The sequence below is a fragment of the Ochotona princeps genome, chromosome 24, assembly GCF_030435755.1.
Source record: "Ochotona princeps isolate mOchPri1 chromosome 24, mOchPri1.hap1, whole genome shotgun sequence".
In the NCBI taxonomy this organism is placed as follows: Eukaryota; Metazoa; Chordata; class Mammalia; order Lagomorpha; family Ochotonidae; genus Ochotona; species Ochotona princeps.
In genome coordinates, this window is record NC_080855.1 from 1,812,955 (window position 1) to 1,829,230 (window position 16,276).

Genomic DNA, 16,276 nt, shown 5'->3' on the forward strand with positions numbered 1-16,276 from the left:
TGAGATGTGTTTCCTGAAGGCAGCAGATAGATGGGTTTTGTTTTTTGATCCAGTCCTCTAATCTATGACACTTGATTGATGAATTTAATCCATCTGCATTCAGGGTTAACATGAATAGATAATAATTTATTTCTGATATTTTAGCAAAGGATTGTTCTTCATTTAGTCTTTTGTTGTCCTTTTAATGGGATATTCTCCAGGTGTATCTTTGGTTTTCTGAGTGCTATTCCTCTTTGTCAGGAAAACATCTTCAAGTACCATTTGTGGTGCAATTCTGAAGAGGAAATTCTTTGAAATTTTTTTATGTGAAAATTTTTTACTTAATTTTTAAAGAGAAAGGAAAGCTTTGTTGGGAAAGTTCTTTTGGGCTGACAACAACTTTCTTTTATTATATATAATATATCACTCAATTCTCAATAAATTATCTGATTGTTTTCAAGTGCACTTTTAATTGTGTCTTCTTCGTTTTTAGCTGAATTGATCTTGACTTTCATGTCATGGCAAGGTTTGCATTGGTAAAACCTATTGGGAGTTCTGTGCCCCCTATTTTATATTTTCCCCAATTCTTTCTCCAAATTAAAGAAGTTTTTATTTCTTATTTCACTGCACACATTTTTAAAGCCCAGCTTCTTTTTTCTGTTTCTTTTGAAACTCGCATAATTCTTATGTTTGGACTTTTAATACTGTCCCTTAATTCCTGAATGGTTTTGTTAGCTTCATTCATCTTCCAGCCTTTTGGTTTTTTCTCCCATTTTTGAAAATAATGTCTTCCAATTATGAGATTTCTTCCTTCTTTGAGGGTGTCAATAAATTTTAAATTTGCTCCATTGTGCCTTTTATTTGAAATAATTGACTTGATTTTGTTTCAGTGTTGCTATATGCTGGGTGATACGTTATTTAAACTCCTTAGATTCCTGTATGTGTTTATCATTGTTTATAAGAAGTTTGTAACAAGTTTTTAAAAGTATTTTTCAAAATGTTATTTTTGATTATTTATACATTTTGATTAGTGTGTGAATGGACAAGGGCTAGAGGAATGTAAAGGAGATGATTAGTTCCAAAATCTCATTTTTGCTTCTTTTTCTTAGCAAAAAAGGAAAAGGGGGAGAAGCCACACCCAGCCATTCAAGTACCTCTGTTTTCTGGAATTGGTGACGGACACAATGTCATACCCGATTCCACGATGTGAGGCATGTTCTAAAGGTCCTGCTCAAGTGGTTTTGATAGCTCAATAGTTCTGAATTACTGCCAATCTTGCCATCCTAACACAATAAAATCCCTCCAGAACTCGCTGGCTGACAATGAATTAAAGTTTGCCCAGATATTCACTTCCAACGTTTGGCTAGGGTAGTTGATCAATTTCTTTCTGTTCTCCATTTTATTTTGTGGTACCAGGTACCCTCTGAAGACGCCAATGCACTGCCATATTCTCCATGTGTATCTGGATATGCTGTTGACTGTTCCACCTAATCTACTGAGGAAGCCCAGCTCTAACACATGCCCTCCATGTTCAGACCATGCAGCCTACAATTCTCCCCGTGTTTGGAGTTCTGAGTGTAGCAGTCATTTGGGGGGATCCCCAAAGCAGCCTCATCTGAGGTGATCTCAGACCTGATTCTTGGGTTTGCTTGCCAATACAGGGTCAGGCAAAATCCATCTCCCAAATCAGTCCGCATGCAAATTGGTGATTGCAAATGCTGAGTCAGCTCTTTCTCCATCCTCATGCCCTACGCAAACCAACGGGTGTTTCAGCCCACTTTGATCCTGCCCACTACACATTCATCCTTCATGTAAACCAGCAAGAGGTGCAACGTAGTCAGAACAACACCCAATAATCAACAGCAGGCCTGCCCCCTGACCTGGTGTCCTTGCTTGCCAGTATGTACAGTCAACTGGACCAGTTTCCCCCACATCCTATTTAGCTCTCATATTTATCAATGGGCCCTGAAGTCTGGTTCAAGCAAATCAGCCTCATTATCCAGCCCAAACACATGCTGGTGGTTGCCAGTCTCTGTCTAGCCATGCCTTCCCAGTGTTGTTTTCCATGCCCACCAGTGGGAGTGGCAACTCAGAAGGGAGGTTCCCACTGTTTCCTTTTGCATCCACCCACTCCCAGATCTTGATCTTCCCAAGAGGTTCTGCAATTTAGTTTTACAGAATTTATCTCTATTGCCAGCACCTGACAGCTGATTCTGCAGAAAAGCCCAACCAACCTGCAACCACTCTGGCTTAAGCATGTACCAATGGGCACAGTTAGCCCAGCCTGGCTTTCCCCTTAAACCAGTTCATATGCAAGCTAATAGGTGTTCTCCTACTAGACTTATACCTCTCCCCTCTGGGTTGAATGCGTGCTGGTTGGGTGTTGCATCCCCATATAGCATGGGCCCCTCCCATTGGCATTAGCTAGTGGTTGCTGTAACCTGACTCAGCCTTGCTTATCACCAATTCCAGCTCTCAATGGAGCAGGCTACAGCCTAGTGCAATCCAGGGAGCCCCCAGTCCTGGCCCTAATGTGAACTGGTTGATATTGTGGCTCAGCTCTGCCCAACCTACACTGCATTGTGGTTTTCAGATTGGCCAGTAGGTGAGATGAACTGTCCCATCCTGGCTTGCCCCAGACCTGAGCCAAACGTATGCTGGTGGGTACTGTAACCTGGCCTGATCTGGGCTGTTTCCTGCCTTGATTCTTGTGCTCACCTGCAGGGACTGTGTACCAACAGAGGAGTTCTCCAAACTCCTCCAGCAGAAACCATCCCAGTTCCAGGTCTCTCACACACTGGTGGATCAATGCCCAGCCAACATTACCCACATCCTGACCTAACAGGAACAGTGGCCTTTCCTAACCCAGCCCTCACCCATTTTGGTTCTTATTGTTGGATGTTTGAGCCCAGTAAGCCTGTTCCACACACGGGCACAGCTTACACATGGCTCAGCAGGGTCACAGACCTAGCCCAGCCTTTCCTTCACCCACCTTGGTTCTCATGATTATGGGTAGGTGCTGGATTGTAGCCTAGCATGTCACACCCCATACCCAGTTCACACCCATGCCAAGATACATTGCAGTCATGTACAGAAGAGATCGTTGGCCCCTCCATCTTCACACTCAGTTGGAAGCCCCACCCAGCCTGGGTTTCTCCTTAGCTCCTCAACCAGCCCTGTTTTTAGCCAAAGATTATGTGCATGCCAGTGGTTGCTCTGGCCCAGTTTGGCATAGCTCCTCCCTTATCTTTGGCTTTGCCTTCAGAAGCTACAGCCTGGCCTGATTCATCTGGTCCCACTCCAAACTCTTGTTGGCCTGTATCCAGGCCCTGCTCAATTTTTTTCCATCCCTGCCTCATGCCAACTGTTGGATATGCTAGTCAAACCTAGCATAATCTCCACTGCAGCATGGTTTTTGCACTTGTTAGTGTTCTAAGATTTGCTTGGCTTTGCCGTTCCACCCCCATCTGAAACCAGCACACACCCTTACCAACAAATGGAGCTACATTGTCAAGCCTGCCCATTACCCAGGCCTGAACCATAGTTCACTAGCAGGAACTATGACCAACCAGGGAAGTTTCCAAAGTTCCCTTAGTTGACTCAATCCCAGACATAGATCTCACATACGCCAGTTGGCGTAGATCCATACTTCATTGCTTGCCCTTCCACCAAGCCTTTTTATGAGCTAATTAACATTTCGGCCGAGTCTGCCCCATACTCTGTGTTAAGGTGCACATACAGGTGCTGCAACCTGAATCTGCCCAGTCTTGTCCCAGCCTCAGTACCCATGTCAGCAGGATCCATGGTCATGCCTAGTTCAGCCCATCACTACCCCAACCCTTCAGCTATCCAGTAGAACTTGTAATTCCATATGATTAGGCCCATTTAGTCCCCCACATAATCTACCCCTGGACCTGGTTCTCTTGTGTGTTTGTTAGTTTCATGGACAAGCGTAACATTACTTAATGCTATGCTGATACTCACTGTCAAACACTGTGACCTAATCCTGCCAGGTATGCCCCTAACCCTAGCTTTTGTGTGGGCTGGCTTGTGGTGGTCTGCACTGTTTCATGCTAACAAGTCCTACTCAAGGTTCCACTTAGGAGCACATCCATCAGACCCATAAATGGCCTCCGACATCTCCCCTCCATACCGCCAGCTCTCAGGCCGCTTGCTTACTGTCAAGCACAGTGGCTTCATTGCTGGGAGTTCTTCAGGAATAATTATTTGCAAAATACTCTCTGAGCTATCCTTCCTTCCCCATTGCCCCTCATTCCCTTTCCTAATGAATCCACAATCCTTGTGTCCAACAGTGCATGAGTTCTTCATTTCAGCCTTTGCAAGCATAGTCATTGATTTACTGATCCAGACCTCTGCCTTCCCACCAGAGTCCAATATCCTGGTATATTTGCTATCTTGTTGCCTTACCCCTCCACCCACCCAAGATCCAGGCCTATTGAAATTCTTCAATCCTGGCCCACCAGCACACCAGGGCAGCATGCTGTCCTGGGGCTGTGGCTTCCCCTCAGCTCATCTCACCTGTGGAATTCCCCAGGTTTGATTGCCTGCTTATTTGTGAGCTCTCAAGTCCACACATGCCCCACTGTTGCTATGCTCCCCGCCCCCAAGCCCACATCCTCAGGCTCTCATGAGCTGACACTCTCCCCTACTCCCCCCAACCCCATCTCAGGAAAGGAATATCTGTTTTAAAAATTCTTTATCCCCATTTCCTCTATGCATTCCTCAATTTGCTTCATGGCTGAAAATGCTTTTTTGCTTCTTTTGGAGGGAGGAAGGCATTAGTAATATTCATTATGCCTGTCTTTTCTTTTGCTCTTGGTCATTGCACTTCTGGTTAGATTTCTCTTAGGCTGGTTTCTAAGTTTTATCACCATAGTTCTACAGTTCGTGATGTTGATTGTGTTCAGCACCCTGTTTTTCATTTGCAGTCACTTGTACCATTCTCTCTGGTGAGTTTCAGTCCAGGGCCATTGTGATTGCTAAAGTGAAGGAAAGGCCATTGATGTTCCATTTTTGTAATGACCTCTGTGTGTGGTTGCATCATCGTTGCCCAGTGATTGCTCAGGAAGTCTAAAGAAAAATGCTGAAGGAATGTTTCCTTGTTGAGAGCCCAAGGACTTTTACTCCTCTGATTGGGAAGTTGTATTTGTGCCACATAAATTTTGCTTTGCATTACAATTTTTTTTTCCTTTCCTATAGCACTCTTTCCTTTCCTCACCACAGTATATGAAGCATTGAATATCACTAAGTATCCCAGAGATGTTATAGAGTTTTTGAAAACATCTGTTGAAAAGATTAAAGAAGATCGTCTCACAGACAAGAAAAAGGTAGATCTGATATTATTTGCATGAGGATATTCTGTTTGTCTCTGGTTTTGGGGCTGTAACTATATGATCATTTTGAGGCATAGTATTGAGATGATGACTCAGGCCATTCCTGGCAGACCTCTGAATTTGAGTGGGGTCTCCTCAGAGAGCAGCTGCAGTGCTGAACTCCTGATGGACTTCTGACATAGGGTTATCTTGCTTTGATCTTTCTCTTTCAGCACCGAGTGGATTTTCTGCAGCTGATGATTAACTCCCAGAATTCCAAAGATGTTGATTCCTACAAAGGTAATCAAGAATGAATGGAAAGCTCTGATGCAGGAATGGCTGTGTCCTATGGTAGACCTATTTTCAGAATTCTGAGAAATTTCCGTGTTGTCTTGCATAATTGTTGCTGGAAAATTGCATTTTTAATGAGCTCCCATTTGCTGTTCATCCTTGGACTGCATCCTGAAAGTCACAGGTTTATCTGTATTCCATTCTTGTCCCCTTAATTTTACTCACATATACTTACACGAATCATCCCTTAGTTTTCAAACAGTAAAGCCTTGGTTTTTTACACTTAGTAATTTCAAATATTTTAAGTAGAATATAATTTTTTTTCTTTAAGGACAATGCTAATTCATGTTACCCAGTGGTATACTGGTTACACTGTGCATGTGTGACAGAGAAGCTTTCTCCTGAAATCACTCAGCTGAGTTGGTGATGAGGATGGTATAATGAAGAGAGAGTAATGGGGCATGGGATAGACTGGGGTAAAGTGAACTCAAGCAATTTTTTTCTGGCTCTGTGTAGGAGAACATTTTCTTTTTACAAAAAAAGGTGTTTATTGGCAATACAGATCAGATTTACAGATTGAAGGAAAGACAGAAAAATCTTCCATCCACTGGTTCACTCTGATGGCTACAATGGTTAGAGTTCAACCGATCCGAAACCGGGCGACAAGAGTTTTCCCCCCTCTCCTCTATGCAAGTGCATGGGCCCTTGGCTTTGACCCTTCTCTGTTGCTCTCCCAGGCTGAAAGCAGGGAGCTGGATGGGAAAAGGAAAAGCTGGGAGATGAACTGGCATACATATGTGATGCTGGCAATAGAAGGTAAAGCATTAGCCAATTGAGCCAACGTGCTGGGTGCTTATACAATTTTTTTCCTACAAGAATTTTGAAACTAATGTAAACTTTTTATTTCTTTAAATATTTATTTATTTAAAATAAGAGTTACAGAGGGAAAATGGAGAGTGAGTATTTTACCTTTACTGGTTGATTCCACACATGGCTGCCGTAGCAGGAATAATCCTGGAACCTGGATCTCCGTTGAAAAGTCCTTGGCATATTTATGTGTCCAAGTAGGAGATCCATCATTTTTCCTTCCCAGAATCATTACCAGAATGCTGAATTGGAATTGGAAAGCTGGACTTGAATCCAGCAGTAATATCCAATGCTGTCTTTGCAGGCAGTAGATTAAATTCGTGTACTTTAACATCTGTTTGCATGTGATTAATACTGATATACTTTACTTAAAATGTTTTTCTTCTCTTTTCAGCTCTGACTGATACAGAACTTCTAGCCCAGTCAATCACCTTTCTTTTTGCTGGCTATGAGACCACTAGCAATGCTCTTTCTTTCATCATGTATTTATTGGCCACTCACTCTGATGTCCAGCAGAAACTGCAGCAGGAAGTTGATTCAGCTTTTTCCAATCAGGTGAGTGAGTGAGTGAGTGATACTTGGGATGGGTGCACTGTGGGACAATGGCTGTTGTCTTGATAGAATCTGTCTACATTACCGTTCAGGGGACTGCTTGCAATGTGTGTGGTGAGGATATTAATTGACACAAAAAGGAATAATGTAGAGAGAAAAACACATGGAGAAACAAGGCTGAAGCTGCTATTGACAGAACTATAACATCTTTGAGAATGATCTTTGGTCTTAGGTGTGTGTTACAAGAATCCACAGTGGCACCTAGAAGGAATCTTTACTACTCAAATCTGAGGTCATCAGCTCTGCTTGCATTGGCTGGATATTGTCTGGTTGAGTTTTTGTGTGAGTGAGGCTGACCTGGGCTGGTCTGGACTGGCCTGGGGAAGCAGACTCTGCTCTTCTTCCTGCCATTCTCAAGCTCCATTCACACCACCAGTGTTAAAGAAGACCAGAGATGATCTAGCGCGTCTGCTGTTGATTGTGAAGGAGCCTGGAATCTAGTGTGGTGTGGCTGCTTTACATCAGATAAGCACCAGGATCATCTTCCTAGTTTGCAGTTTAGGACTGAAGCTATGCCTGAGGGCCTATTCTAGAAACATTATGCAGAGTAGAGGTGCTTTCCTATCTGTATAGAACTCTCACCTGACCTGAACTTGTTGCCACATTTACATGAATTAAGAAAAAGTTTTTTTTGGCCCTAATAGGCCCATTTTTTAAATAAAATGTTTCCTTCTCTCTTGTTGCTTTTGAGAGTCAAATGTAGAGAAAGAGAAAAAGAAAAGGAGGGACATAGAAATCTTTCATTTTCTGGTCACTCTGCTTATGTCAGCAATTACCAGTGTGGCATCAGGGTGAAGCCATGTGGGGAGCAGCTGTCCCCACATGGATGAGGGGCTTCAATATGGCGGCTGGCCGAGTGCCAGGAGGTGGGACTTGTTCCCGCCAGGAGTCAGGCAGGAAGTCACAAGGATAGGCTAATTCTATGGCCTATCAGATAGCGCCCCGTGGACCACGTGCAGAAGTGATTGGTGGAAGAACTATATTTAAGCAGCTTGCTTTTGACAATAAAGGCCTTTTTTGGTTCGCCCTCTCTTTTTGGTTTTGTCTCTCATCTCTTTGGTTCGTGACATTCGGGTGGCTCTTACGTGGGGAATGAGGGGAATACAGAAACGGAAAGAATTGGGAAGAAGGGTGGTGGAAAACGGGAGGAAGGATGGCCAAGAAGCAGGTAGGAAAGCTTAGACATACGGGGACAGGAGCAGCGAAGAAAAGGTTTTAAAATGCAGCCACTTTTGCCAGTATTTCCCGGACCTCGAAGAATATTCCTCATCATTTTAGTGTTGCTGCAGGGCGGTGACAAAGCCAGACAGTGTAAGGGATTTTCTGTTTTTCACGTCCCATTTTGTTGGCAATGCTATAGCCTATTTTTGAAAAGTGACATTGAGTTTGCATATTTTTGATGAGCATAGTGTTCTACTCTGTTCATTTCTCCTTTTTAAATGATTTTCTAATGGAAAGTCAGATATACAGAGAGGAGGAGAGACAGAGAGGAAGATCTTATGTCTGATGGTTGATTCTCCAACTGACTACAACGGACAGATCTGAGCCAATATGAAGCCAGGAGCCAGGAGTTTCTTCTGTGTCTCCCATCTGGGCTCAGGGTAACAAGGTTTAAGACCATCCTCGACTGCTTTTGCAGGTCATATGCAGACAACATAATGAGAGTGGGGCCACCGGTTTAGATCCCACACCCATATCACATTCCACTGTGTGCAAGTTAAACTCTAGTCAGGAAGCAACCATGCCATGCCAAATGTTTATCTCTTTCATACACATGAGACAACATGAGTCTTGTAAGGGCATGTTGAGGATTTCTCGCCCTGGCTAGGGGTTTGTCCTCAAAATTTCCTAGTTCACAACAACTTTCCACATCTGAATGCACTGCTTATTGATCAGTGTGAAGGGCACAACTGTTTTGATTTCAAATCTCATTTTCTCAAAATCTGTTTCGTTATTCCCAGGCACTTGTCACATATGATGCCATCATGCAGATGGAATATCTGGACATGGTGGTGAATGAAACTCTCAGATTATACCCAGTTGGTAGCAGACTTGTAAGAGTCTGCAAGAAAGACATTGAAATCAATGGAGTATCCATTCCCAAAGGGACAGCTGTGGCAATTCCAGTCTATGCCCTTCACCAAGATCCGAAGTACTGGACAGAGCCTTATGAATTCTGCCCTGAAAGGTAGGGAACAACACCTTGAATCAGGCTGGTTTAAGCGTATCTGTCAACTCTTTGGGTAAACAAAGAACTTGTGATAGTAGACTCATTATTTTTTGAAATTTTACTTCATTTTAGCATTATCATTTTATTATTTTAATAATTTTACATCTTTTTTATCATCATCATTGTATGAAACAGTTTCAAAGGCCCTTAGAATTTGCCTTATGCCCTCCCCAAAGCCCACACCCTCACTGAATTCCCCTATATCATTACCATAGTATAGTTCTTCATACACAGTCATATGTCTGTCATTGAAGACATGGACAATGGCAGAGAATCCAGCATCCCATTGTCAAGATACAGTAAAGAGTTTCATGGGGAATAGAACTTTGTCTGAAAGTAGATATGCGTACTGCATTGTATATTCACATCTGTGTATGATAATCTCCATTTCACAGTTACTACACATCCCCTTAAATGAAAAGCTACAATACGAGTTCAGCAACAGGAAGAAAAATAGAAATTTGCAACAACATGAATTTAGAAACATCCTATTAGGTATGATAGTCTCTATTGCACAGTTACGATATGTCCCCTTAAATGAAAAAGTCACAACACAAAACAAAATCAACAACAGGAAGAAAAATAGAAACTCACAACCCCATGAAATGAACAGCAAGCTACTAGATATGATAGTCTCCATTACACAGTTACTGTATGTCCCGTAAGTCAACCACCACAAAGCAATACTAACAAAGGAAGTAAAAAAGAAATCAGCAATGCTGTGTTGGAAAGTGCTGTGTCATTTTCTGTTAGGGACTTGAGTGTGTGAATTGTTTATTGGTGAGGATCCTGGATATTGTCTTCTTCTGACACACGTAGACAGTATATACATATAAAAACTCACATAGTTTTGGTGATAATTGCATTTAACTGTATTTTAGTAACTGCTACCTTATTTTAGGTGTACAGGCTTTTAAAAATTCTTACCAGTTTTCTTATGCCAATTTCTTTGTCTTTCTAATGTCACAGCACCTATGGAAAAGCTTTCTACCTTGCATTATTGGCCTCTTCCTCTAGAGCAATTATAAACCAGAGGCTGTGCTGATGAAAAGTGTTCATTGCTGATGAACAGAAGAATCAGTCAGGACAGAAGAGAGTTTGTGTGCCCTGATCCTGGTTCTGGTTGCCATCCTCTGGCAGTTCACATGTTGTCTTAGTAGTGAGTGACTCATTCCATGTGAAGTCACCGGCTCTTGAACCTGCTTGCTATTCTTGGAACTAGCAATATAGGTCAGGCTGTTATACAGTGTACAATTTGAAATGGATGATTGACTGCCACTGTTGTTTTAATAAGGAAAAAATGATGAAAGAATTTGTAGAGCACTGTCTGGCAAGTCAGAAGTCTTGGGATTAAGACTTCTTTAAAAAAAAATTACTTTATTTTTACTACAAACTCAGGTACATAGAGAGGAGGACAGACAGATGGGAAGATCTTCCATCCCATGGTCCAATGATTCACTTCCCAAGTGAGGGCAATGGCCAGTGCTGCGCCGAACCAAAGCCAAGAGACAGGAACTTCTTCCAGGTCTCCCGCATGGGTGCAGGGTTCAAGGTTTTGGGATGTCCTCGACTGCTTTCCCAGGCCACAAACAGGGAGCTGGATGGGAAGTGGAGGTGCTGGTGCCCAAATGGGATCCCGGCTCATTCAAGGTGAGGACTTCAGCCTCTAGACCAAGGCACCAGGCCCGGGATGCAGACATTTTTATCTCCTACAGGTGGACTTTCTGTTGACAGAAACCGTGTTGTGGGCCTGTTGACCCTACTGATGGTACAGAGTTCTCATGTGGTAATTATGAGTTAATTTTGTGTTCATATAACCTTTTGGTTTAAAAACCATCAATTTTTTGTTTCCTGCAATCAGAACTTCTACTTTGGTTAACTTCTTTCATGTTGAGTGACAAATCCGTAGGGTTCTCTTTGATTATTTCAGTCACCAAGCTTTAGGTGTCAGTGATTGGGCCAGGCAGTGAGAACTCTGGTTGTTATCAATGTGGATTCTGGAGAATGTTTGAAATGTGCCCATATGTAACAGACAGATACAAGTCTGTGTGGACACTTCTAATGCATTTTCAGAGGCCTAATACTTGTCACAATACCCACAATCAGTGTTGGTTTTCTCACATACTACATTGCTCTGATTGATAGGCTATTGGGGCTAAAACATATACTGCACTCCCTCTATTGATATGGTATTTTGAGCAAACTAATGTATAGGAGCTCAGCTAATTGGCCTAGTACCTGACGTCCTTGCCTTTCAGACACCAAGTTCCCATGTGGGTGCTGGTTAGTGACCCAGCAACCCTGCTTCTGCTCTGGCTCCTTGCTTGTGGCCTGAAAGGGTAATCGAGGATGACCCAGGGTGTTGAAACCCTGAATTGTATGGGAGACTTGGAGGAGTTTTCTGGCTGCTGGCTTTGGATTGACTTAGCTCTGGCAATTGTGTCTGCTTGGGGAGTGAAACAGCAGATGGGGAATCTTCCTCTCTCTCTCTCTCTCTCTCCTCCTATATGTATGTCTGACATCCCAATAAAAAATGATAGATAAATATTTTAAAAAGAACAACCTATAGACACTTAAGCATATTCTACAAAACTGTAGTGCTTTTTTAAACTCAAAGAGCTATATTTCATGATTATTTTGCCAGTATAAACATTATTTTCTTGATACCATCAGCTAACTAGAAATTTTGTGAATAAGTAATAGCTTTAGTATTCAGATAATTTGTAGCCTGGTTGAAGAGATACAAAAACATTTACTAATACTCTAATAACTGATGCTATTAGAGTAGAATGGCGTCAGGTGTCATGTCAGTGAAGTCACTTAATTATGGTAGGGGAGAAGCAGTGTGCTGGTGGGGAGGATCTCAGTATTTGATGGAGAATTTGGAAAGAGAAGGAGTATATGGACAAGGAGTAAAGTGAAGGAAAGGTGAAAAAGAATGAGGAGGAAGACAGGTAGGAAGAGGTTGGAGAAGAGAGAAAATGAGGAGAAGAGTTGTTTAGATACCAGGAGGCATCATCTTCTCCCTCAGTTAACATATGTCAACAGGGTTGTCAGTTGAAGCAGGAATCTGCTTTCCCCTCCATCATCCTTACTTCCCATATGTATTCCAGAACGTGAACTCATCACCACTCTCAATGTAATTTTAAGGTGTAAAGGTACATGTCTTTTTAAACAGTGCTCACATCATCTCATCAATAAGACAGAAAGGTCCTCTAGGGTGAGGGTAATTTGCCATTGGAAAGTTCTCTAATTTACACCTCTTAAAGTTCAGTAATGGCCAACCCACAATTATTTGAAAGGTGTAATGGACAACTCCGAAACAGGTGGTTCTTCTGGTTCTATACATCACTAAGGTGTTTTCATTTGTGTTGTGGAACCAGGTTCAATAAGAAAAACAAGGACAACATTAATCCTTACGTATACCTTCCCTTTGGAGCTGGTCCTCGAAATTGCATTGGCATGAGGTTTGCTCTCCTGAACATAAAACTTGCTCTAGTCCGATTAATGCATGACTTCTCCTTCAAGCCTTGCAAAGAAACCCAGGTTAGTGTACTTCATGTAGTGAGAATATTTTTCTGACACCTTTTTAAAAAACGGATTGTTTTTGTGTTATAATAGAATATTTTGTCATTACATCATTTTCTTAATTTTGTTTTTCCTACATCTCTGAAAGCTTCCCCAAATCTACACTCTTGAGTGTCACTTTAGTCCTTGAACAAACCTTCAACAATGTTTTTATGTGACTCATCCCACAGACAGCATGCAAAAATCGTTTAAGGAATGATTTGGTTTTGATTTGAAATTACTTTGAAGCCTGTTTACATCTTCTATGAATGTATCTGATCACATTTCATATTTAAATATGATTACATGTCATATTTGCAATATAAAGTATGATCTTCTACCTCCATGTCCATGACCGTGAGAATCTATATAATAGAATCCGTGAATTTCAAATGTTCCTTATACTGATCATCAGCATCACTTGTGAGGGACTTATTTTTAGAACTCCAATGTGATGATAAAGATACATGAGAACTAATCTGTGCATTTGCTGATGCCTTAGAAGGCAAATTAATAGTTACATTTTGATGTTCTGAAGTACGTATTTTTGTAACCCTTTAGTGAATATCATAATTTTATTATTACTTTTGATTTAGTGTTTCTATTTCCATTCGCAGCATGTTTGTGTTTATGCCCCTCTTGATCTCATCTTCAAATGTGAACTGTTAATACCATGAAAATAGAGTAGCAATACTCGTACATTATATGCTTGTGTGGAATGGCTGCTAAGCAATCCCAGTTCCAGTGGTTTGCAGGACCTGTTCAGAGTTTATCTTTTTCAACTTTTCCTGGACTGGGGTCTTGTGAAGAGTTTACATGACTGTTTCATTGATTCCTACAAGGAAAGGCTCTAGGAAGCTTATTTCTAGGGTTTAAATGGCATTTAAGTTGCATTTAATATTAATTTCCTTAGTATGATTTCTGCAGAGGAACCTAGGAGGGTAGAATTGGCCATCCATTGAAATTCAGCATGCAAGTTTATAAGTGTGTGAAGAAATGGAGTCATCTCTGAGAGAAAGCAGGTCTCTTCACACTTGGTGTGGGATACTTCCTCCTTGGCAGGCTTCCAGTCATCTTCATCCTGGCACTTCCTCATGTATATGAGGAGTTGCTGGAGCTTCTCCTTTTGAGAGGAGAGCCATTGGATGCTTCTGCACACTGAATCAAGGATTCATTGAGAATGATGCTAAGAGGGTTCATGAAAGCGCTTCAAAACTTCAGAGTTTCCTTACTTGCCATTTACAGTACAGTTGGAAGGCAAAAGGGAATGTTAGAAAGAAAAAATCTTATATTTTCTTATGCATCACTAATTGGAATTGACTTCTCCATAATTTGAGAACTACCCATACACTTAAAATGTGTATCACCCACTCAAGAGTAGATTTCAACACAGAATAGTTAACTTCATGTGACTTTTCTAAATGTGTTAACCATATGTTAGGAATGATGTTTACATTTTTCAGTATTGTTATTGCTGTTGTTTTCTGCTATACTTCTGTTATGGGTGGTGCTTAATTGCTTGTTTCTCAGCATGCTTACTTCATCATTTCAGATCCCGCTTAAACTATCCCCACAAACACTCCTCAAGCCTGAGAAGCCCATTATTCTAAAGGTTGTGTCAAGAGATGGGACTGTACATGGAGCTTGATTATCCTGTGGACTTTGTTCTTCATGGAAGCTGTACTCAAAACACCAGAGACCTCAATGTATTTTGTTAATAATAGTTGGGAATAATGTTGTAACTGACCTGTGGTATGAAAGGAAGGATTACAGAGAATGGGCAATTTGATCCATCTGTGTTGCAGAGTTCTGTCTGTTGTGTAATACAGAGTTGAGTAAATCAGTTCCAGATATGTAGACTCAGCCTCTCTGGTTGTTGATGATCATCTCTCTCCCTCTTCCTTTAGTCTTCTCATCGTTTGTCCTAGGCTGAACACATAATAACTATTTTTACCAGTTTGTCAATAATTCTAGCATAAGTTTGAATAAATCAGTTTACCATATCAGTGTCAGTTGTATTCTATATGGCTTGTGTTTGTATTATTTTCCAGTAAATATCCATTGAATATGCCAATTTCCTTATAAATTCTTCTAATTCATTCTTGCCATTTAAATGGGAATCTATCATACTGAATCAGTGATAACCAACAGCTCACATTTGCATCCTCATGTACACGGTGTGTGAAACGTCCTCAAGAATTACAGAATGGTTATTCTTTTATTTTATTTTTTTATTATTATGATTTTATGATACATTTCCAAAGGCCCTGGGATTTGCCTTATCCCCAATACCCTCCAACCTCTGTGAGTTCCCCTATGTCATGACTATAGTGTAGTTCTTCATACACAGTCATATATCTATCATTGCGGACATGGACAATGGCAGAGAGTTCAGCATCCCATTGTCAAGATGTAGTAAAGAGTTTCATTGGGAGTCGATCTTTGCCTGTAAGTAGAGATGCATATTGCATTGTATCCTCACATCTGGATATGATAGTCTCCATTATACAGTTACTATACATCCATTTAAAAAGCCACATTACAAAAAAAGAGAGAAATTAACAACACCATGAAGTTAAATGACATGCGACTGAATGTGTCACTGAATAAATGAGAATCAAGAATTTTCTTGAAGAAATTCATGCTACTAAATGATCATTGAAGTGTTTCATCAGAAAAGGTCATTGAAGTGTTCCATCAGAAAAAGGTATTCTGAAGAGATGAAACAAACAAAAAAAAATCAAAATCCATGAATCATAGTTCCTGCTGATATTTGTTGGTGAAATGTGTTTCCTGCAGGCAACAAATAGATGGCTTTATTTTTTAATTCAATCTACTAATCTATGATGTTTGATTGATGAGTATAAGCCATTAACATTTAGCGTCAATATGAATGGGTGAATATTTGGTCCTGTCATTTTAAAAAGAAATGTTTCTCTGGACAGATTTTTCTGGGCCGACAATGTTTTGCTTTTGGAGTCTGGAGTATGTTGCTCCATTCTCTTTTGGCTTGTAGAGTTTCCTGTGAGAGTTCAGCTGCAAATTTAATTTCCATTCCTCTGTATGTCAGGTGATTTTTTTCACATGCACATTTAAGGATCTTTTCCTTATGTTCAATTGAAGAGAGTTATTTTATGCAAACCACTAGGTGTAGCAGCCCAGCTTCATCCAGCTGACTACACACTTGGCCTTCATGCATGCCAGTGGGAGCTTCAGACCAGTTGGAGCAATCTACAATAACCCCACAAGGACTGCCCCCTACCTTGGTTCCTGTGCTTTCCAGTTGTACAGCAAACTGGACCAGCTTATCTCTCCTCCCATTCAGTTCTCGCACATGTCAATAGGCATTGAAGGCTGGTTCAATTGAACCAGCACCCATCCAACCCGCATGCAAGCT

General features: G+C 41.2%; 1 protein-coding gene across 1 annotated transcript in view; it reads left to right on the forward strand.

Annotated features, from left to right (window-relative positions):
• Positions 1 to 14,704, forward strand: part of LOC131483228 (cytochrome P450 3A6-like) — a 54,542-nt gene extending 39,838 nt beyond the window's left edge. The window contains exons 8-13 of the mRNA XM_058680735.1: positions 5,200 to 5,327; positions 5,546 to 5,612; positions 6,865 to 7,025; positions 9,044 to 9,270; positions 12,696 to 12,858; positions 14,432 to 14,704. Of these exons, the coding sequence (XP_058536718.1) occupies positions 5,200 to 5,327; positions 5,546 to 5,612; positions 6,865 to 7,025; positions 9,044 to 9,270; positions 12,696 to 12,858; positions 14,432 to 14,527 (842 nt within the window). The 3' untranslated portion in view covers positions 14,528 to 14,704. The remainder of the gene's footprint in view (positions 1 to 5,199; positions 5,328 to 5,545; positions 5,613 to 6,864; positions 7,026 to 9,043; positions 9,271 to 12,695; positions 12,859 to 14,431) is intronic.
• The last annotated feature ends 1,572 nt before the right edge of the window (positions 14,705 to 16,276 follow it).